Genomic DNA, 21894 nt, shown 5'->3' on the forward strand with positions numbered 1-21894 from the left:
TCGGCGTCCTGGGATCGGCCCCGCGCCCCGTCGGGCTCCCCGGCCTGCCCCGAGCCTGCTTGTCCCCGTCCCTCTTCTCCTTCTCCTGCTCTCTGCCTCTCTCTCTCTCTCTCTCTCTCTCTCTCTCTCGGAAATAAGTAAAGAAAACCTTAAAAGAAAAAGAAGAAATAGTTCCGTTGTGCACAGTGACCGTGGGTTCCGTCGGTTGAGGAGTCCTCCTTCCCGGGCTCGTTCTTTCAAGCGTCGGGGAAGCATCTTGAATCCGAGGACATGCCCGTCACCACCGTGCAGCACGTGTGTGCTTTGGTCGCCCAGGAGCCATTGCCCTTCTCCTGCTACCAGGATCCCCATTTCCCCCAGAAAGCCCCCCGTTTCCCTCCCGCCCACAGCTCTGACCCTGGGAGAGTTGAGGGACCTCTGGTCCCAGGGGCGGCGTGTGGCTCGGGCCTGGCCCATCAGAGCGCGGCTTTCCCGCGGCCATCGGCCACCCCAGCCAAGCGCGGGACCCTCTGGGGGCCGCGGGGGCGGCTGTGGGGCAGCTGCCGCCCGACAGAGGGGAGGCGGGAGCGGGGTGCCCTGCGCCGAGGCTGGGGCCTGGATCCAGCCTCGCCTGACGACGACAGGCCCTCGCCCCGCCCCGTTGGGTTACCCGGACCCAGACGCCCCCTTCGGCTGCAGCCAACGACAACACTGGGCACCGGGCCTCTGCGACTTTCGTCACCTGCGCCGTGCGGCTGAGAAGCCACCGACTGGCGGCCGGTTCACGGGACGACGCAGCTGCCCTTTCCCTTCCCGGACACGCCGGCGGGTCCCAGTCTCCCGAGAAGCGCTGCGGCCTCTTGTGGCCGAGAAGGAGGCGCTGCGGCTTCCGGGGGTCCGGCTGCGGAGGGGGCGGAGGGGGAGGGACAGGGACACGTGGCCGCAGCAGCCCGGGACCCTGCCTTCCGGCCCAGGGCCCCCAGGACGGGCGCCCACCACGCACCGGACCCGGGGCCGCAGCACCCAGTCCCGGCCTCCCTCACACCCTGCTCGGCCCAGAGCGACGCCAGGCCGCGGGGCTGCGGAGGCTGCTGGCGGCGGCGACACCGTCGGGGCCGACCTCTGCACCCCGACCCTCCCCGGGCTCCCCTGCCCCTCCGGGGCAGCACCCGGGCTGCCGAGGGCCTACGCGGTCGGATGTGACTCTCCTTCGCCCCGCATCTTCTCTGGCCTCCTCCCCGTCCTCCCACCTCGTCCCTGTGACCCGTCCCCTCTGGCCTCTTCCTCGTCCTCCCACCTGGTCCCTGTGACCCGGCCACACTGGCCGCCTCCTGTCCTCCCAACCTGGTCCCTGTGACCTGTCCCCTCTGGCCTCCTCCCATCCTCCCACCTGGTCCCTGTGACCCGGCCACACTGGCCTCCTCCCTCGTCTGCCACAGGCCAGGCCCAGGCCCCCTCAGGGCTCTTTCCTGCAGGAACTCTCTGCCCCGGTCCGCCTGGCTCACCGCCCCCCATGACGTTAGCAGACCTGCGGGCTGGAAGCAGGCAGGTGCGGCCCAACAGAGTCGCCGCCCAGCCGCCCCCGGGGAGGAGTGTGGGTGCCCCGAGGACAGCGGGGGGCGGGGCACGGAGCCCGACGAGGTCCCCCCGACGTCCTCTCAGGTCCACAGGCCGGCAGTGCGGAGAAGAGGTTGGATGAGGGTAGGCGAGGCAGCAGCGGGGACATGACCCTGCACCCCAGCCGAGGGGTGCTAGGCCCAGGGGGGCCGTGTTCGTGGGGGTGGGTGCTGAGGGGGGGCCCTGGCAGGGGGAACCCCCAGACTTTGCTGACCTCAGGGTGGCCACGGCCGCCCTCCCTGGATCCCCGACCCTGCACCCAGTGACCCTGCCTCCTGTTCGTACAGGGGCTGATGCCCCCTGCAGGACACCTCTCCCCCCTACTGCGCACCTGCCCCAGGACGCCCCCCACTTTCCCCCAGGACACCTCGCCCCACCCCACTTGCCCACAGCCTGAGGCTATACCCCGACTTCTGTTTCCCGACGTTTAATTTTGGAGAACAATCCGGAATAGCAACAACGCAAAGCTCATGCCAGAGTCCTAGGAGGACCAGTTCTCCCTCTCATCCTTGGCCACCCCGTGACAAGGTGGCTGAGTGTGCGGGTAGGGGGCTGGGGAGGGTAGGGTGCGCCGGGCCCTCAGACCGGGCTCAGGCCCGCCGCCAGCCCGCCCTCAAGCCGCAGGTGCTCAGGACGCGGTGCCCCCTCACAGGGCGCGGAGGGGACGCTGCCACCCGGCTGTGGGGGGGCCCTGGGTGCGCCCTCCCCCTAGCCGGCACCCCCACCCGAGGGGCTGCTCCCCCGGTGCAGGCCCCCAGCATTTGGGCCCATACGAGGGGGGGTGGGGAGCACTCCGGAGGAGCCGAGAGGCTGGGGTCCCACCGGCAGATGGGCGGGGGGGGGGGGGGGTTGATACACTACATAACTAGGGGGCTGCAGGGCAGCCCGGGGGGCCCAGTGGTTCAGTGCCGCCTTAGGCCCGGCGTGTGACCCTGGGATCCTGGGATCGAGTCCCACGTCGGGCTCCCGGCATGGGGCCTGCTTTCCCTCTGTCCATGTCTCTACCTCTTTCTCTGCCTCTCATGAATAAATAAATAAAATATTTTTTAAAAATTAAATAAATAGGTGGCTGGGGTATAAATAGCGGGGGGCGGGCAGACACGGGGGGCGGGGGGTATTGCTGCCGCGGGGCTCCGGGCTGGGTCCCGTCCCCCTGCCCCACGCAGGGCCCGAAGGAAGGCACTCAGGAAGGGGCCCGCGCGTCCCCGGGGGCTGTTGGCCGGCGCCGCCCCGCTCCAGGGCCGCCCAGGACCGCGGGCCGGGCCGGCCGCCCCCTCCGTCGCCGGGGCCGCCCCGTCAGCCGTTGCCCGACGCCAGCCCGATGATCTGCTCGAGCTTCTGGCGCAGCTTCTGCTTCCGACAGGCGGCGTCCCGGTCCAGCGCCGCCAGGACCTGCGGGGGGGCCGCGAGCCGGGCTGGCGAGGGCCCCGGGCCTTCCCCCCGCGCCCCGCGTGTCCTCCCCCCACGGCCCTCCGGCCCGCACCCCGACCTGTCCTGTGCCGGGCGCAGCCCCTGCTCGGGGCCTCCTGGCGCTCGACCATCAGTGGCCCCGGCGCCGCCCCGCGCCCCGGCTTCCTGACCGCCTCCCTCCGGGGGCGACGGGGGCTCATTCCCGTGCCAGGGGGAACCCCGCTCCCTTGAGGTTCCCCCCCGCCCCTGCCCGCTCCGCCGCCCCCTCCAGAGTGTCCCAGGGCCCCGGCCCCGGCTGCGTGGGGCTTTCTCCGTCTGCCTGTGTCTCTCTCTGCCTCTCTCTCGGTGTCTCTCATGAATAAATAAATAAATAAATTTTTTAAAGTACCTGAAAAGAGCCCTCTTGATAGTTGAGGAGAGCGGGCCGAGGATGGGAAGGAAAGGGGTACCAGCACTGTACCCTCTGTTTCAAAGAGAGTCAAAAGAAGGTTTCAAGATCCAAAAGCACCTGGGAGTATGGGGAAGGCACTGGAAAGCCGGGTTGCGGTTCTTATCAACCTTGTGTTCTCAGCTCCCATCGGCTTTGCCTGCTTGGATCCATTTCTGCATTTTTCATTAGGCACATGGATGTTCCCCGGATCCAGCAGAAGGAAAAGCACGATCCTGATGTCCCCGGGCTGCGCTTGGCGCGATCGCTTGGCGCTACCTTGGCTAAGCGAGTGGGTGCTTGAATCAAATCCACCCCACCTTGAGCCTCAGTCCGTCACTTACAAAAGCTGTGACAATGGTCGTACCTAGATCACCCCATTGTGGTGAGAAGTACGTAGGATAACGTGGATCCAGAGCACAGCATCGTACCTGCACACAGATGTTTTTATGATGTTTTCCCTGAGTGGTCATGGCAGGGGCAGCAGCAGCAGTGTCTGCCGTGGGGCACTTTGCGGAACCGGCAAGCAAGCGATTTCCAAGTCAGCGTCTGTATGAGCACCTGGCAGTGTGGACAGTGAGGGCCGAAAGGAAGCTTGACATGCAGGTCACCCGGCCCATGGCCTCAGCCGGGTGGGATGGTGACAAGAACGAGTGGGGGGATTAGGAGGCCACCCTTCACCCATCTGAGCCCTGCCGTGTTTTGCCACCTCCACGCGGCTCGGTGTACTTCCCGGCAACCGGTATGCCGCAGTACCAATGCTAATAACTGGGCCTTCGTGGAAAAAGTAAATTCCCAAGACTCCGCTACACTGCCTCCCTCCGGCCCTCCCTCACCTGCCTCAACCTACACATTGTCCCAGCACTTTTCTTCTGATCTGAAACCAGGTCGGCGAAGCACAGTCTTTATTCTAGTGTCTCTAAATTATTTACTTGTGCAGTTTTTTCCTGTGGCAGGGCCGTGACAGGGAGGCGGGGAAACCAGCATTCTGGGGAGGGGGTGGGCGCATTTTCTGGAGAACAATTTTGTATTGTAGACCCAACTCTTGGACTCTATCTTAAGAAAACAACCGTTTATGCAGAGACTTACATACAAGAATCCCACTGAAAGATTATAATATGAAAAAGATGAGAAAAATATTAAGTGTGGAACCAATATATTATAAAGCATCGTGTATGTATCCATGCGACGCTTTTGGAGTTCTGGATAGAGGTGAAGGCCAAATATCAGATGAAATACATCTCAGGAAAAAAACTGATGCTGAACTTGAAAAACCTTACTCCTGTATCTGATTGTCATAGGGTTATTGTATTATTCCTACAACCCTAAAACTACAAAAGTATCCCAAAATGCTGACATTAGTTAATGGTGAATGACAGGACACACGCAATTCTCATTTTCTTTCATTTTTCTCAATTGTCTTCGACTGCCTTGTACCAGTTGAGTATCTGAATCCCAGAACCTCCCCTCCAACCTGAGGACAAAGGGGAGAAAATCCTGATGTGGACAGAAGAGTCAGACCCAGGGGATCCCTGGGTGGCTCAGCAGTTAAGTGCCTGCCTTTGGCCCAGGGCGTGATTCTGGAGATCAGGAATCGAGTCCCGCGTCCGGTTCCCTGCATGGAGCCTGCCCCCCCCCCCATGAATAAATAAATAAAATCTTTTAAAAAATAAAAAAAAGAAAGAAAGCCAAATACATAACATCAGCTGTTTTATTCTCTGCAGTAACAAATATTTGAACAATGAAAACAAGTGGGTAAGGAGTACCCCAGGGCCAGTGCAGGCAAACAATGACATCCCCCCAAACTAAGTGGCAATCCTGCCAAAAATCATGTTTCTAGGGAAGGATGTGCTGCCTGCAATGGGACTCTCTTGTGGATTCAGCCCCCTTTGCCAGGGCGAGGCTTCGGGAAAAACGGAGGCACGAAGTGCTGCATGGTCTGCACCACCAGGGAAAGCTGGTTCAGCAGGCACGCGGTGGAAATCTGCAGCAGGGCCGAGTCTTCAGCAGTTAGCTTGCTAAAAGGGAGTGAGCGGCAAAAGAAATCACGTCGGATAGAATTCCCCTTCCCCCCCCCCCCCGCCCCCCAAGGTTCCTCCTGCCGGCTCCTGTAGAGCAACTCCTGAGGCTGCGACAGCCCCAGTGCCCCTCCCCCCGCCACGTGTCTCCTCAGCCCCGGGCTTCGGCGCCCGCACGCCTCCCACAGGCTCCGTCAGGCAGAGACCCGCTTGCTCTCCCACCAGCGCCTTCTAGAACTTACATCAGCAGGTCGTTGCCGATCACCGTGAGCTCCGTGTGAACCGCCCCTTGGAAGGACTCAACATCCGAAATCAGGCACTGGCGGGCCACTTCGGCATCCACGTAGCACAGAAAAGGCACCGTAAGGCTGCTGTGGAGATCGCGTCAAGGCGCCGTCTGTGCTGACTTCACGGTTGAGGCTCCCCGGCCCCCGCGGCCCGCCTGCCCCGACCGCCTCGCCGCCCCCGGGGAGCGGCCTCACACCCTCCTCCCGCCCCCCGCCCGGCCCCCGGGGCGGCCCGCCTGCCCCCGCCCGCCCCTCCGCAGCACCCTTCCAATGCCGGGGGCGCCCCGGAAAGGATACAACTCCAGCTGGTTTCCTGAGGCTCCGCCGCAGGCGGCCGAGGTCGAGGCCGACGCCTCTTCACCTTGCCCTCCGCCAGGCGACACCCCTTCGACCTGAGGCGCTCCCCCGGCCTGGGGGCCCTCGTCGGAGGTGCCGCCCCAACCTTCGGGTGCCCTCGGGGGCCTTCCGTCGCCACCGGGCGCTCCAGCACCACCCTCCGCACCACCGGCGCCACCGGGAGCCTGCATGGTGAGCGAGCTGCCGCCTCCGACGCGACCCCTCAGGCAGTGAGGCTGGCTCGCGAAGCTCCGCCCCCCGCGCGCAAGGCCGCTGGGAGTGCTCAGAGCGCCTGCGCACACGGACCCAGGAGCGGCTCCTGGCACGTGATTGGTTCCCGCCAGCCGCCTCGCTGCCCTCGGGTCGCCTCCGAGACCCTGTGGTGCTCGCGCCTCGTGGCGCCCCTCCCCCAGCGCGTGAGGCCGCGCGGGCTCGCTAGTGCGCCTGCGCGAGCCAGCCCGGCGGGAAGCACGTGGAAGCAGCGACGTCACACAAAGGGCCGGGTGAGAAGCGGCGGTCGTGGCGGGAAAGTGGCGTCGCGTGTCGCTGATGTAGCCTCACAGGGACCCTCGAGAGCTATGCCCCGGGGGAAACACTGCCGGCTCCCCGCGGTGCGACTGCGGACCTAGGCTGCCCCGTCAGTAAATGGCGAGGGGAGGGTGGCAAGCTGGCAGACACGGGGCCATGCCACAAAGCCTCTGCCAGGAAGACGCAGGCGCCACGCGGGGAGCCCAACCTGGGGCTCGATCCCGCGACTGCGGGGCCACGCCCCGGGCCGAAGGCGGCGCTAAACTGCTGAGCCCCCGGGCTGCCCCGTCCCTCCCTTTGCTTGCACATGCTCTCTCTCCGCAAGTAGGGGATCTTTTTAAAAAAGCAAAAGTGCGTGAAATATAAATACATAGTTAATAAGTAGAAACATGCTTGGAAAAAGCACCCAAACAAATGAAACGTTGCCCTTAGTAACCCACAGGTTCTCTGAGCGATACCCTTGAATGTCCATCCCTACGAGAAGCGCTACGATGACTTAAATGCTAAATCGCTTCACATGACTTTATAGTTTGCCCAACTATGTATGCATTTCTAAACAATAAAGTTTGGGTTTTGGCAAAAAAAAAAAATTCTCTGCCAGTCTCAAACTTTGAAGATTCCAAGAGTAACGTTTCTAAGTTGTAAGAGCGGTTTAAACATGATTTTATTTTATTTTTTAAAAAAGATTTCATTTATTTTTTCGTGACACACACACATACACACACAGAGAGAGAAAGAGAGAGAGGGGCAGAGACCCAGGCAGAGGGAGGAGCAGGCTCCATGCAGGGAGCCCGACGCGGGACCCGATCCTGGGTCTCCAGGATCACACCCTGGGCCGAAGGCAGGCGCCAAACCACTAAGCCACCCAGGGACCCTCTCAAACATGATTTTAAAATAGATTTGTCTCTCCTGGGTTGTCTCACTTTCTTGATTGGTATTGTTTGTAGAACAAACGTTTTTAATTTTGATGGCGTCGATTATATTTTTTTCTTTGTCGCTTGTATTTCTGGCTACCGTTCTATAAAGAGGAGTATTGACGCTCTGTGCAATAGGCAGTGCCATTGGGCGATTGCTTGTGTGTAAGAGCAATCACTATGGGTTTGCTGAGGTCACACTCCTACAAGCAGCGGCTTACTGGGTGTGATGGCTAATCCTGTGTATCAACTTGCCTGGTACCCCTAGTAAGCAGTATTTCTGGGTGCATTTGTGGGAATGTTTCCATATGGGTTTAGCATTTGAATCTGTGGATTCGGTAAAGCAGATTGGATGACGCATTGGCAGGCATCATCCAATCATTGAGAGCCTGAATAACACCAAAGGTGGAGGAAGCAGGAGTTTGCCCGCCTCCCCTTTCCTATAACCTCACTATTGAGCTGTCACATCTCATCTCACCTTTTCCTCCGGCTTTGACTGGGATTTACACCACTTCCCCCTTCCTTGGTCAGACCTTGGGACTCGGGCTGAATTATACCACGAGCTTTCCTGGGTCTCCAGCTTGCAGGCAGCAGGTCATGGAACCCCTCAGCTTCCTCTATCTATCTATCATCTATCAATGACTTGGCTGTTGGTTCTCTTGGTCCTACTTCTGTGGAGAACCCTCACTAATACAGATTTGGTACCAGGAGTGATTCTAGAGGAACAGAATTTTAGAGATGAGTTCTCTGAATTGGTTCTGGGGTTTCTGGAATTGGCTTTACAATCTGATTAGATTTGAAGATGCTAGTGACTGTTTTTCATAATAAAGAGAACAGTGATCACCCATGGCATGAGCTCATAGACATACGCAAACTATCTGCATTGGATATTCCTAATCAACCACTTATAAGAAACAAGGAGCTAGTTGACTCTGTATGTGATACTTTTCAACATTTTTGGAAAACTAACAAATACAGTGACATTGGTTTGTAGCTCCTAATGTGACTGGACAATGTGGTGAAAGGAAAGGATGAGCTCAGGGATTTGAATTACCAGCTCAAACACCACGTAACTGGCTTAGGAGCTTCTAACTGAGCCCGGAAAGAAACCTTTATCAGGACGCCTGCTGGCTCAGTGGTTTATCGCCTGCCTTCGGCCCAGGGTGTGATCCTGGAGTCCTGGGTTCGAGTCCCACATCAGGCTCCCTGCATAGAGCCTGCTTCTCCCTCTGCCTGTGTCTCTGCCTCTCTCTCTCTGTCTCTCATGAATAAATAAATAAAATCTTTAAAAGGAAAAAAAAAGATATCTTTATGTTCTAGAGCCAAAGAGCCAAAATTGCTGAAAATTCAAATGCAGAACCTCATGCACAACTACCTGAATTACAATGTAAGTTGAACCTCCAGACTTGAAGGGTGTTAAACTGAGGCCTTGATTGAGAAATAATGGAATCCTATAGATTGGGATGGAGAGGACATGTGGGAAGACACTGCTGAAGCTCTGTGCATTGAGCCCCTAAATTGAGTGGAAGGGTGGGCGGCCTCCCCACCTGCAGTGGCAGCAGCCTCTAAACTTATAGTGGGATCGGCCTCTCCACCTCCCTGTGAGCAGATGATCTACACGTTGCCCAAGGAAACCATAATGGCCTCCTCTGAGGCAGTTGCCATGCAAGATAGTGCTGGTTCTCTTCAGGACCTACTCCCACAACCCCTCTTTGCTTCTAGCCCTATAAGCAGACTCCGATCCCAGCAGGTCCCTACAGGCAAGGTACAAAGCGTGACCCGTGAGGAAGTATGTGACACTCCAAAATAATGATTTGAGGGATCCCTGGGTGGCGCAGCGGTTTGGCGCCTGCCTTTGGCCCAGGGCGCGATCCTGGAGACCCGGGATCGAATCCCACATCAGGCTCCCGGTGCATGGAGCCTGCTTCTCCCTCCGCCTGTGTCTCTGCCTCTCTCTCTCTCTCTCTGTGACTATCATAAATAAATAATAAAAAAAAAAATAATGACTTGAGCTTTCCAATTTATACAGATAGAAATCCAGGGAATGTGTGTGGGAATGGATACTGAGGGTGTGGGGTAATAATAGAAAGACATAAAGCTGCATCAGGCAAATTTATTGACAGGGGCTCACTAAGCAGAGATCCTTTATTTATTTATTTATTATTTATTTCATTTATTTTATTTGAGAGAGAGAGAAAGTGAGTGAGACAGCATGAGCAGAAGGAGTGGCAGAAGGAGAGAGAGAAGCAGGCTCCCCAGTGAGCAAGAAGCCTGATGCGGGACTCGATCCCAGGACCCTGGGACCATGACCTGAGCTGAAGGCAGCTGCTTAACCAACTGAGCCTCACAGACACCCTGGGACCCTGCATGTAATATTATAGCAGGAATTAGAAAGGTCTCTAACGGCTTGATTGTTCGACTGTAACATGGACCTAAAGGTGGCTCACCATGAACAATAGAAATGCTGAAACCGCTTTAGTTTAATATGGAGGAAGGGATCAGAAGGCTCAGCAGGACTGGAATGTTAGAGTGAATTTGTCATTTGAGACGTGCTCACTCACCGTGGGAGGGTCCAGAAGACATATCTTTCACCAACACCGTGAGGAATAAATTTGTGAAGGGAGCACCAGCAACCTCGAGGAGTTCTGTGACTGCTCTTCTCTGTTGTCAGGCCTTATATTAGGAACTGCAGTCACTGAATTGGGAAGCCGAAATGCAGTGGTAGTAATTGGGTCCCAGTGTGGCAGGGGCCAGTGGGTGGCACTTAATCACTAAAGGCAGGGTGTGACCAAGGTTTCTGTAATGGACAGCGGAGGGAAAGCAGCAATCATAACAGCCTGGCTCGCGCAGGCCCTCCGGTATCGGCTACCTGAGCACGAGGGCCTAGAAGTGAAACAGGAAGCCTACTGAGTTCCTTTTTTTTTTTTTTCCCTACTGAGTTCCTAACTGATCTGTATAAGCAGAAACACCTAGGTCAAGGGAATAAAAGTCTAACCTGAATCATTAAAAACGGAAAATCATGGCCCCTCAATTTCTAGACGTGAACCAGTTCACTCCAATCCACTTGAAAAAAAGGGGAGGCCAGGTCCCCTTCAGGAAGGACCTTGGCACACTGCTGAAAATTTTTTTTAAAGATTTTATTTATTTTTTTCACGAGAGACACACAGAGAAAGAGAGGGAGCAGCAGGCTCCATGCAGGGAGCCCAATGCGGGACTCGATGCCAGGACTCGATCCCGGGATTCTAGGATCACGCCCTGGGCTGAAGGCAGGCGCTAAAACGCTGGGCCACCCGGGCTGCCCACACTGCTAAATATTTTAAGTCTTAGTCTTTCTTTCTCCCAGCCTGCCGCAAAGGGCCCTATGGCCTTGTACTCAGGTAACAGTACACTGAGAGATAATCAATCTTTTCAGAGACGACTGGACACTGGCTCTGAACTGATGCTAATTCCAAGAGACCCCAAATGTCACTGTGGGCCACCAGTCAGAGTAGGAGGTTATGGCAGTCAGGTGATCCCTAGGGTTCTAGCTTCAGTCTGATTCGCAGTAGGCCCAGGGGGTCCAGAATGTGTAACTGAAACAGTCTTTGCCACTACGCCTGGTTTCTGTGACCTGTGGAGTGAGGGCCAAGTGGAAGCCACTAGAACGGCTTCTACCTGGGAAAATAGTAAAGCAAAAGCAGTATCACGTTCATGGAGGGATTGCAGAGTGTAGCACCACCATCAAGGACTTGAAAGACGCAGGGGTGGGGATTTCTACCAAATCCCATTCGAGGCAGATGCACCCTAGAGAATGACAGTACACTGTCATCAAGTCACCCAGGTGGTGACTCCATCCGCAGCTACTGAAACCCGATGTGGTTTCATTGATTGAGCAAATAAACACCTCCCTTGGTACTTGTATGCAGCTACTAATCTGGCAAATGTCTTTTTCTCCATCCCTGTCCATGAGACCCTTCAGAACCAGTTTGTTTTCATGTCGCAAGACCAGGGATATACCCTGACTGCTCTACCTCAGGGGTATATCCACCCTCTAGCTCTGTGTCATAATTTAGTTTGCAGGGATCTTGAGTATCTTCCCCTTCCACAGGATTTCACACTGCTCCATTACATTGATGACATGCTGATTGGACCTAGTGACCTGTTGGTAAGACACCTGCATGTCAGAGGTTGGGAAATAAATCCAACAACAATTCAGGGGCCTTCTTAGTGAAATTCCCACAGGTGCCAGTGGTGTGGGGCATGTCAAGATATCCTTTCTGAGGTGAAGAATAAGTTGTTGCATCTGGCTCCTTTTATACCAAAAAAAGAGTCACAACAACTACTGGGCCTCTTTGGATTTTGGAGGCAACATATTCCTTATTCTGCCACATGTGAGGTATTCCAACACATTCGCAGAGTGACCTGAAAAGCTGCTAGTTTTCAGGGGGGCCCAGAGCAGAGAAGGCTCTGCAACTGGTTCAGGCTGCTGTGCAATCTACTTTGCCACGTGATCCAGCAGATCCAATGGTGCTTGAGCTATCGGTGGCCCCTAAGGATGCTGTTTGGAGCCTATGGCAGGCCCCTATAGGTGAATCACAGCATAGGCCTTTAGGATTTTGGAGCAAGGCTCTGTACCATCTGTTCTCCTTTTGGAGAAGCAACTCCTGGCCTGCTATTGGGCCTTAGGAGAGACTGAATGCCTGACAACAGGCCACTGAGTTACCATGCGATTAGAGCTGCCCATCATAACTTGGGCATTAGCTGACCCACCAAACCATAAAGCTGGGCATGGACATCATCAAATGGAAGTGGTATTTATACATATATATATTTATTAAAATATATTTATAATATATATTTATTTATATATAAATATTTATTAAAATATATGAATTTAGGGATCCCTGGGTGGCGCAGCGGTTTAGCGCCTGCCTTTGGCCCGGGGCACGATCCTGCAGACCCAGGATCGAATCCCACGTCGGGCTCCCGGTTGCATGGAGCCTGCTTCTCCCTCTGCCTGTGTTTCTGCCTCTCTCTCTCTCCCTCTCCCTCTCTCTGTGACTATCATAAATAAAAAAATAAATAAAATAAAATAAAACATTATTAAAAAATAAATAAATAAAATATATAAATTTATATATAATATATATATAATATATATATATAAAACCAGGCTTGAGCAGACTTTGAAGGCTTGGGGAAGTTAAAAGTGAAAAAGTGGCTCATGGGATCCCTGGGTGGCGCAGCGGTTTGGCGCCTGCCTTTGGCCCAGGGCGCGATCCTGGAGACCTGGGATCGAATCCCACATCGGTTCCCGGTGCATGGAGCCTGCTTCTCCCTCTGCCTGTGTCTCTGCCTCTCTCTCTCTCTCTCTGTGTGACTATCATAAATAAATAAAAATTAAAAAAAGAAAAAGAAAAAGTGGCTCAGGGATGCCTGGTTGGCTCATTCAGAAGAACATGAGACTCTTGATCTCAGGATTATGAGTTCCACCCGTATGTTGGGTGTAGAGATTACTTAAATAAAAGGAATAAATAAACTTAAAAATATTTTGTTTTATTTTTTTAAATTTTTTTTATTGGAGTTCAATTTACCAACATTTAGCATAACTCCCAGTGCTCGTCCTACCAAGTGCCCCTCTCAGTGCCCATCACCCCTTAAAAAGATTTTAAGTGAAAAAGTGGCCCAAATGTCCATGGTCCCCACACCTGCTACACTGCTCCCCTCTCCCAGCCTGCACCTATGGCCCTATGAGGAGTTCCCTATGATCGATTGGCAGAGGAAGAGAAGACTTGAGCCTGGGTTACAGATGGCTCTGCACAACATGCCGGCACCACCCAGAAGTGGACAGCTGTAGCACTACAGCTCCATTCTGGGACATCCTCTGAGACAATGGTGAAGGGGAATCCTCCCAATGGGCAGAGATCCGGGCAGTGCACTTGGTTGTTCACTGTTCTTGGAAGGAGAAACAGCCAGACATGCAATTATATGCTAGTCAGTGGGCTCTGGCCAATGGTTTGCCTAGATGGTGAGGGATTTGGAAGGAGCACGACTGGAAAATTGATGACAAAGAAGCTTAGGAGAGACCTTTCTGAATGGGCAAAAAGCATGAAGGTATCTTGTCCCATGTGAATGCTCATCAAAAAGCAACCTCAGCAGAGGATGATTTTCACAATCAAATGGATCGCATTACCCATTCTGTGGATTCCAGCCAGCCTCTTTCCTGAGCCAGGCCTGTGCTTGTGTAGTGGCCTCATGAACCATGCATGGACTCAGCAACATGGACTTCCACTCACCAAAGCTGATCTGGCTACAGCCACTGAGTGCCCAGTCTGCCGGCAGCAGAGACCAACGTGAATCCCTGAAATGGCACCAGTTTTCAGAGTGATCGGCCAGCTACTTAGTGGCAGATTGATGACATTGGACCACTTCTATTGTGGAAAGGGCAGCATTTTGTCTTTACTGGAACACACGCTTACTCAGGACATGGATGTGCCTTCCCAGCACACAATGCTCCTACCCCAAGCACCACCTGTGGACGTACAGAGTGCCTTATCCCCCCTCGTGGTCCTCCACACAGCATTGCTTCTGATCCAGGAAGTCACTTCACGGCCAAAGAAGTGTGTCCCTGGGCCTGTGCTCCCCGAACTCACAGGCCTTACCATGTTCCCCACCATCCTGAGGCAGCTGCGTTATTGCAGAGTGGCATGGGCTTCCGAAGACTGCGGTCCAGGCCTGGCTACGTGGCCACACCTTGCAGGGCTGGAGCCAGGTTCCCCAGAGAGCTGGACGTGCTGTGAATCAACATCCAGTAAACGGTGCTCTTTGTCTCACAGCCAGGATTCACGGGTCCAGGAATTAAGAGGTGGAGATGGAAGCAGCACCAACAACCCACTTACCCCTAGCGACCCACCAGCAATATTTTTGGCTTCCTTTTCCCACAATTTTGTGCTCTGCTGGCCTAGTAGACTTAGTTCCTTTTTTTGTGGGGGGGGGGGGGATACTCCCACCAGGAGACGCAATAATTGCATTGAACTGAAAGTTAAGACTGCCAACTGGCCACTTTGGACTCTTCATGCCTGTGAGTCAACAGGCAAAGAGAAGGGGGTTCCTACCCTGCCTAGGGTGATTGATTCTGAGTACCAAGGGGAAATGAGACTGCTGCTCCACAATGGAGGTGATGAAGACTGTCTGGAGCGCAGGAGATATAAGGGTGTCTCTTATGATTAAGTCTCTTAGCATTATGCCCTATGATGAAGGTCAATGGAAAACTACAACAACTCAATCCAGGCAGGACTATTAAAGGCTCCGAGCCCTCAGGAATGAAGGCTGGGATCACACCACTAGATAAAAAACCAACTGAGGTGATTGCTAAAGGCAAAGAGAATACAAAATGGATAGTGAAAGAAGTACATATAAATACCAGCTACAACCACGTTACCAGTTAAAGAAGTAAGGACTGTAATTGTCATGAGTATTTCCTCCTTCAAAATACCCGTGTGTGTGTCTGTGTGTGTGTTTTATTTCCTCTCTATTCCCTTATCATGTAACATAAGACATAGATTTTATATTGTAGCATTTAAGTTTTGTTACTTTTAAATCATAGTACTTAAGTTACGGGGTATCAAGAAGAAAAGTAAATACCCTCACTCAAGGACTTTAACTCCTCTTCTGGGGAAGAAGTTGTTGTTAGTGCGTTTTTTACTTTATCCAGGATAGTTGCATCATGTTAGTGGGAATTATGACCTTGTTATTATCTTTATTCGGGATTAAGTATGGTTTAAGGATATGTGTATGGGTGTCAATTTGACGCCAAGTTGTGACGATCCTTGTGATGTGTGATATGTGACGCACCTTGTGATGGTTAATTTTGTGTCACCTTGACTGGCAATAGGGTGTCCAGATTAAACGTTATTTCTGGGTGTATCTGTGAGGGTATTTCAGATGAGATCAGCATTTGAATTGGTGGAGTCAGTAAAGTAGATTGCCCTCCCCAGTGTGGGTGGGCATTATCCAATCTGTTGAGAGCCTGAATAGAACAAAAGGCAGAGGTTGCCTTTGTCTCTGCCTCTCTCTGTGTCTCTTATGAATAAATAAATAAAAATTTTTTAAAAGGCAGAGGGAAGAGAAACTTACCTTTTATCTGTCTCACTGCTGGAGCTGAGACCTCTCATCATACATTCTCCTGCCCTTGGACCTGGATTTACATCATTAGCTCTCCTCGTTCTCAGGCCCTCAGAGTTGAATTGAATAATACCACTGGCTTTCCTGGGCCTACAGGGTGTAAATAGCATATCATGGGACTTCTCAGCCTCCATAATCATGTGAGCCAATTCCTCATACGTTGTTTCTGTCTCTCTTTTTTTTCTGTTTCCTCATTCATTGTTTCTGTTCCTCTGGAGAACCCTGACAATACACCAAGACACTTATAAAATGCTGTTGCCTCTATGACCAAAAAAGATCCTAATCCTCATTTGTAGGGCACTCTGTGGCACAGCCAAGGGACGAATTCAACCATGGCCATGGGAGAGGCCTATAACACTAATGATACTAATCTGAGACTTGCTGGAAGAAGAATTTTACAAATATGAGCAGGGCGTATAGGCCTCTCCAAAGTATAGCTAGTAACCACATACACACAGATACACACACACACACACACACACACATGCATGCACACACACACACACACACACACACACACACACTCTGAGAAAGTTTCCTGATGGTTGCCAAGTAGTGAATGGTCTTCAGGCCATTGTTGCTGGGAAGTGGGATGATAAACATCTCTGCGGAGACTTATATAGAACCTCATTCTCTTGAAGGAATTTTAGGTAAGACATATAAAAACAAAGTAGTGATGGAGGGCTGGGGAAAACAGAACAAATTACTCAATAGTGTGGTCATGGGGAAGAGCTTGCAGGAAACACCCTCTGTCTGCCATGTGATCCACCACAAATGAACCAAGGGAGATGAGGAAAGGTGAAAGGTCACTTTGGGGAGAGTCATTAGGGGGAATTGAGGTAACTCCCCCTTACTCTAACAAGATAATTTGGACCTCCCTCACATTTTGCTCCCCTTTTCCTGCCCCCAGATGGGGTGATACATTGAGATGCCTGAGTTACCCCAGAACTACCACGGCTGGAAAGAGTTTCTTGCTGACTAAACCAAATGGAAGGATGTGCCTCTCCATTGTCCTAGGAAGAGTATATATAAGGAATCAGGAGAGCTGTTGGTGAAGCCACTGTTGACTTAGACATGGCAGAGGTGAATGGGAAACCACAAGAGCCCAGCACGGATTCAGAATCACCAATCACAAGCATTAACCGGCCAACTACAAGCAACAGAGAGAGGATGAGTCAGAAGAAACCCTGACAACCCCAAACCAAAGACATTGAAAAAGTCAGATCACACAACCTACGGTCCTCTTCTGTATCCTCATTTACCACACCCCCAAGATTCCTACCTGTCCTTGTTTTGGACAAAGCCCTTCCTCAGCCCACACTCCTTTTATAAATCCACCCTTCTCATGTACCCCCAATCCACTGCCTCCAAACTAATGTCCTCTCTTTCCCTACAGTTGAAGCAGTTAATAAAGAGGGTAAAATTAGCCCTTCAACAAAGTTCAAGAAATCCAAAGAAAACAAAGAGCCTGAAAATATTAGTCTGTCACCACAGGGCACTTAAAAAGAAGAACCTAAATAAGGCAGTCCAAGGACAAGAGAACCTGGACAACGCTGTCTCTGCGAGTAATGTTGCATGCATAGTAGAGCCCAAAGAACTACAACTCTTCTCTACATCCCCACTGGAAGTTCTGCAAAAACAGCCAACCCATTAAGACTAAAATGTACACCAATGGTGACAACTAATAAAAACAATACGTTTTAAAAATGATGTGTGTATGTGTGTTTGTGAGTTCTCTGATGGTAGGGAGGTTGGGAGAAATGGAAGAGGTAAGTTGTGAGGAGAGAGGTATGTAAAGTCTAGCTGGGCTGGGGATCAGACTGGCAGGTTGACAGTTACATAGTCATTGGGTACAAAGACTGGGTCATGGCTTAACACTGAAGACAGATTTCCTTCCTTGATACTTTAACTCACAGGACAGGAGGGAAAAAACTTGGTGTATCTGTATGAGGGAAGGGGGAAACAGGGAGGGCAAAAGAGAAGAGGCAACATCAGGGTTCAGATTGCCAGAACCCAGATGGGGAGACATGTGATGTGAGGGAGAGGGTGGAAGTGTGTGATAAAAAGTTTAATGCTGTTTTTTGATGTTTGGCTGCTGACAGCCTTCAAGCTCCTCTGCTCCCCCTTCTCCTGCCCCACATTTAGGCAAGCTGAGAAGGAACTCTGAAACTTGAGCCACGCAAGCCCTTAGCCCACGTATGGGAACCCTTACCCCAGCTCCAGCCCCTAACCACCATAAAATCCCAAGCCTGTCTCCTTTCCCAGCTCTCTCAAACCCGTCTTGGTCCTGCTTGGGAGCCAGCCCAGCTCTCCCCAGAAAGCCTCATTATGTGAGAAATAAACCATTGATTCTCTATCAGTGCTCGTACAGCAGCATCAGATGCAGCATCCAAACCAAATTTGGGATGTGTGGAGGAGTCTATCATACTCCTGTGGGGTGAGTACAACAAACTCACATACTTCACAGGAGTTTAATTAATGGGATATATATGGCACTTTATCAAAGATACCAATATTTCAGGAAATATGTCTACAGTGCCTAGTTCATGTCAGATATAGTTGTAGACCCTGGGCTTACAGTGAAGAACAACACGTCAAAAGTTCCTGCCATCAGGAGTTTACATTTTCATGGGTCAGCAGGTAGTTGAAACAGGAGAGAAAGGGGAGGAACACGGGCGACAGCCGCTATGGCTGTGGGCTGTGGAGAAATCTCTGAGAAGTTGATATTTAAGTTGAGACCTGAACAAGATGGGGTGGGTAGTGTGGAGATTTCAAAGAAGAGGATTTTAGGAAGAAGAAACAGCAAGTAGCAATATTATGAGGTAAGAACAAGGCCGTGTGTTGAACAGCAAAAAGGCCAGAGTAACCAGGGCACAGTGAGAGAGGGGCAGAAGGGAAACAAATGACTGAAACTTGAGAGGTCATCAAAGACGAAGTTGCATAGGGCTTTGCTGATAAATGCACACTTTATTATTAAGGAGAAAGCTTAAAATAGAGTTACACACTAAACAAACAAAAGGAAACATTGGTCTTGATTCACACCCATCTCTGAAACTTCCTGCCTACCTGTTGTCTCAAGAAAGTCACTCGATTTATGTGAGCCTATGTTTCCACATTTGCAAAAAGCTGATAAAGTCGACATCACAGAATTTTTTAAGAAAATTAAATTAGATACAGTGACTGGCATATAGTCAGAAGTCAACGAGTGATAGTTATGATGGTGATTAATTACCACTCTGTGAAATGCTTTTGCCTTGAACACACTTGGGAATGCTCATAGCCAAATTGCCTTGTGTATCATGGCTCACTTTGGTCTTGTGTCTCTGAAAGGTTTAAAATTACCTTTCTAGGAAGTAGGCTTCAAAGATACCAATCAGAGAGAGTGATTCCGAGGTGAGCATCAGAGGACAGGCGAAGGTGGCTTAGATACAGCTCAGGCAAAAACTCTTCCACTTTTTTTTAAAGATTTTATTTATTTATTTGAGAGAGAGAAAACATAAGCAGAGGGGGGGGCAGAGGGAGAGAGAGAAGCAGACTCCCCGCTGAGCAGGGAGCCTGACACAGTGCCTGATCCTAGGACCCCAGGATCATGACCTGAGCTGAAAGCAGATGCTTAACTGACTGAGCCACCCAGGCACCCCCAAAACTCTTCCTCTTGCAGGCAGGGCAAACAAGGACATCTGCTAGAAGTTCCTGCTTCTAGAACACATCACAAAGATGTCAGTTAATAAGTGGGATATTTAGGGACAAACATGGTTGAGGCTCTGACTCTCCAGTGAGTATATGGGACAAACATTTTGCTTGATGTAACACAAGGAAAATAACCGAAAGGGCCCCAACTTGGGTCTCCCTCATGGCCCAGATCCTTCAATTGCAGAATTGATAACTTTCTGCTTAAAAATTGCAGCCAATGCTAAGTTCCTCTACAGATCATTTCCCATTTGATAGAAAGGGGCAATAACATATTCAGGTAGTTCTTTTATTTGACTAATGCCGTTGCTCTTACTCTGTGCCAGTAAATTTCTTAAGGGATTTCCACATATCAATACATTTAATCTCTGCTATAGCTTAAGACAAAGGTACTGTTATAAACATTCCGCTCTATAGAGGAGGAATCTGAATTTCTATGTGTTATACATTATTTTAGAGTCTACAGAAATGATGGCGATGTCTCCATCCTACTCTGAAAACCCTCACTCATCCTGTTGCCACTGGGTCAGCGGTTTCTCTCAAGATTCATGTCTTTATTCAGTTCTCTGACTTTTTTGTTCATGTCCTCCCTCTATGATGATCGCTAAAGGTTAGATGCTGACAATTCTGGATCCGTCTTAAATGTTGCCACTTTCCTCATATCCTTTCCATTCACTCACCCTTTTGTATTACACGCTTAAATCCCATGGTTTAATTCTTTGGTTCAATTGAGTATGTGTCAGAATTTACTACTTGTCCCAACTGAATATTTGTTTTGCTGGGGTTTTTTAAAATTTCAACTGTGATATTTTTAAGTTCAGATTTGGACTTGTTCTTCCCTATACCAACCTATTTTTGTTTCATGGATGTGTCATCGCTGAATCTCTGTTAATAATACTTCTATTTTCTATGGGAGACTATCCCACTGCTCCTAGTAAACCTAAGCTTCTGAACACTTCCCTTCTGGAAAATGGTTTAAATCAGATTTTTAAAACTTTAAAAAAATTATGAATATATTTCCCTATATGGGAAAAAGTAGAAATAATCCACTTTTCAGCTGTGACAAAGCATTCAAGATAACGAAAATCAAACAGGATTATTAAGAAGAAGATAGATAACCTAAATAAAACACAGCATCAGTATATATAACATCAATGCATCAAGTCTCTATACCCAACCAATTGTTCACTTTAATTTAGATAAAATTATTTCTCAAACAGGCAAATTTTTAAACAGTAAAGGGGAAAATGGTTTTGTGAGGGGAAGTGAGGAAGGGAAGGTGGTTTTTTTTTTTTAAAGATTTATTTATTTATTTATTTATTTATTTATTTATTTATTTATTTATGAGACACAGAGAGAGAGAGAGAGAGAGCACAACAGAGAGAGGCAGAGACCCAGGCAGAGGGAGAAGCAGGCTCCATGCAGGGAGCCTGATGTGGGATTCGATCCGGGGTCTCCAGGATCACGCCCTGGGCTGAAAGTGGCACTAAACTGCTGAGCCACCCAGGCTGCCTGGGAAGGTGGTTTTGAAGGAAGGTGAGAAATGGGTATTTTTTAGGTGAGATGAGGGAGGGAAGTCCTTTGTAGGTGAAGGTGAAAGAAATTAGTACTTTTGAGGGGACATGAAAGAAGGAAGGCCTTTTTGGGTGGAGATGAGGGGGGTTAGTACTTTGTGAATGGCCTTGAGGAAGGGAACCTTTGAGAGAGATGAGGGAAAACCTTTGTGAAGGAAGGTGATGGAGCGAAGTCAACTGTGAGAGTAAATGAGACTGGATGCACTGTTGAGGGAGAAGAAGGCCTTTGTGAGAACAAGTGGGAGAGGTTAGTACCTTGTGAGAGGAGTTGAGTGGCATTTACAAGGGAAGGGAAGGGAATGCCATTTTGAGGGGAGATGAGGAAAGGAAGGCCTTTGTGAATGGAGATAAAAATGGAAAGGACTTTGTGAGATGGGGTGAGGAATGCTAGTCCTTTCTAAGGGGAGTTGAGGGAAAGAAGGCCTTTGTGAGGAGAGGTGAGTGAGAGAAGACCTTACTGAGAGAGGGGAAAGCTTCTGTGAGGGAGCCTGAAGGAACTTGGCACCTTGTGAAAGAAGGTAAAGGAGGGAAAACTTTTGTAAAGGAAGGTAAGGGAAGTTAACACCTTGTGAGTATAGGGATGGGGGCAAAGACCTTGTAAGGAAGGTGAGGCAGAAAATGCACCAGTGATGGGTGTAAGGAAAGAAAGACCTTTTTTTTAAAAAGAAAAAAAAGATTTTATTTATTTATTCATGAGAGACACAGAGAGAGAGAAAAAGGGGAACAGAGACCCAGGCAGAGGGAGAAGCAGGCTCCATGCAGGGAGCCCGATGCGGGACTCGATCCCGGGACTCCAGGGTCACACCCTGAACCAATGGAAGGCACTAAACCGCCGAGGCACCCAGGGATCCCAGAAAGACCTTTTTTTGAGGGAGATGAGAGATTAGTTTTTTGTGAAGGAAGGTGAGGGAGTGGAAGCCTTTTTGAGGGAGAATATGGGAGGGAATGTCT

The 21894-nt window shown here is 51.0% G+C and overlaps 1 protein-coding gene across 1 annotated transcript; it reads right to left on the reverse strand.

Moving 5' to 3' along the window:
- Positions 1–5312: 5312 nt before the first annotated feature.
- On the reverse strand, positions 5313–15709 carry LOC121482541 (EKC/KEOPS complex subunit LAGE3-like). Its single transcript, XM_041740424.1, has 3 exons — positions 15632–15709; positions 5694–5822; positions 5313–5451 (listed from the first exon to the last, which is right to left on the reverse strand). Exons 1-3 carry the CDS (start codon positions 15670–15672, stop codon positions 5313–5315), a joined length of 309 nt encoding a protein of 102 aa, XP_041596358.1. The 5' UTR covers positions 15673–15709.
- Positions 15710–21894: the final 6185 nt, after the last annotated feature.

This window comes from Vulpes lagopus, chromosome X (genome assembly GCF_018345385.1).
Source record: "Vulpes lagopus strain Blue_001 chromosome X, ASM1834538v1, whole genome shotgun sequence".
Lineage (NCBI taxonomy): Eukaryota > Metazoa > Chordata > Mammalia > Carnivora > Canidae > Vulpes > Vulpes lagopus.

Coding starts and splice junctions, on each gene's coding strand:
- LOC121482541 (XM_041740424.1), bottom strand. CDS start 15,672: ATGATGAGAGGTCTCAGCTCCAGCAGTGAGACAGATAAAAG. Junction 5,823..15,631: donor AGCAGTGAGACAGATAAAAG/GTAAGTTTCTCT, acceptor CGATCTCCACAG/CAGCCTTACGGTGCCTTTTC. Junction 5,452..5,693: donor ATCGGCAACGACCTGCTGAT/GTAAGTTCTAGA, acceptor ACTCCCTTTTAG/CAAGCTAACTGCTGAAGACT.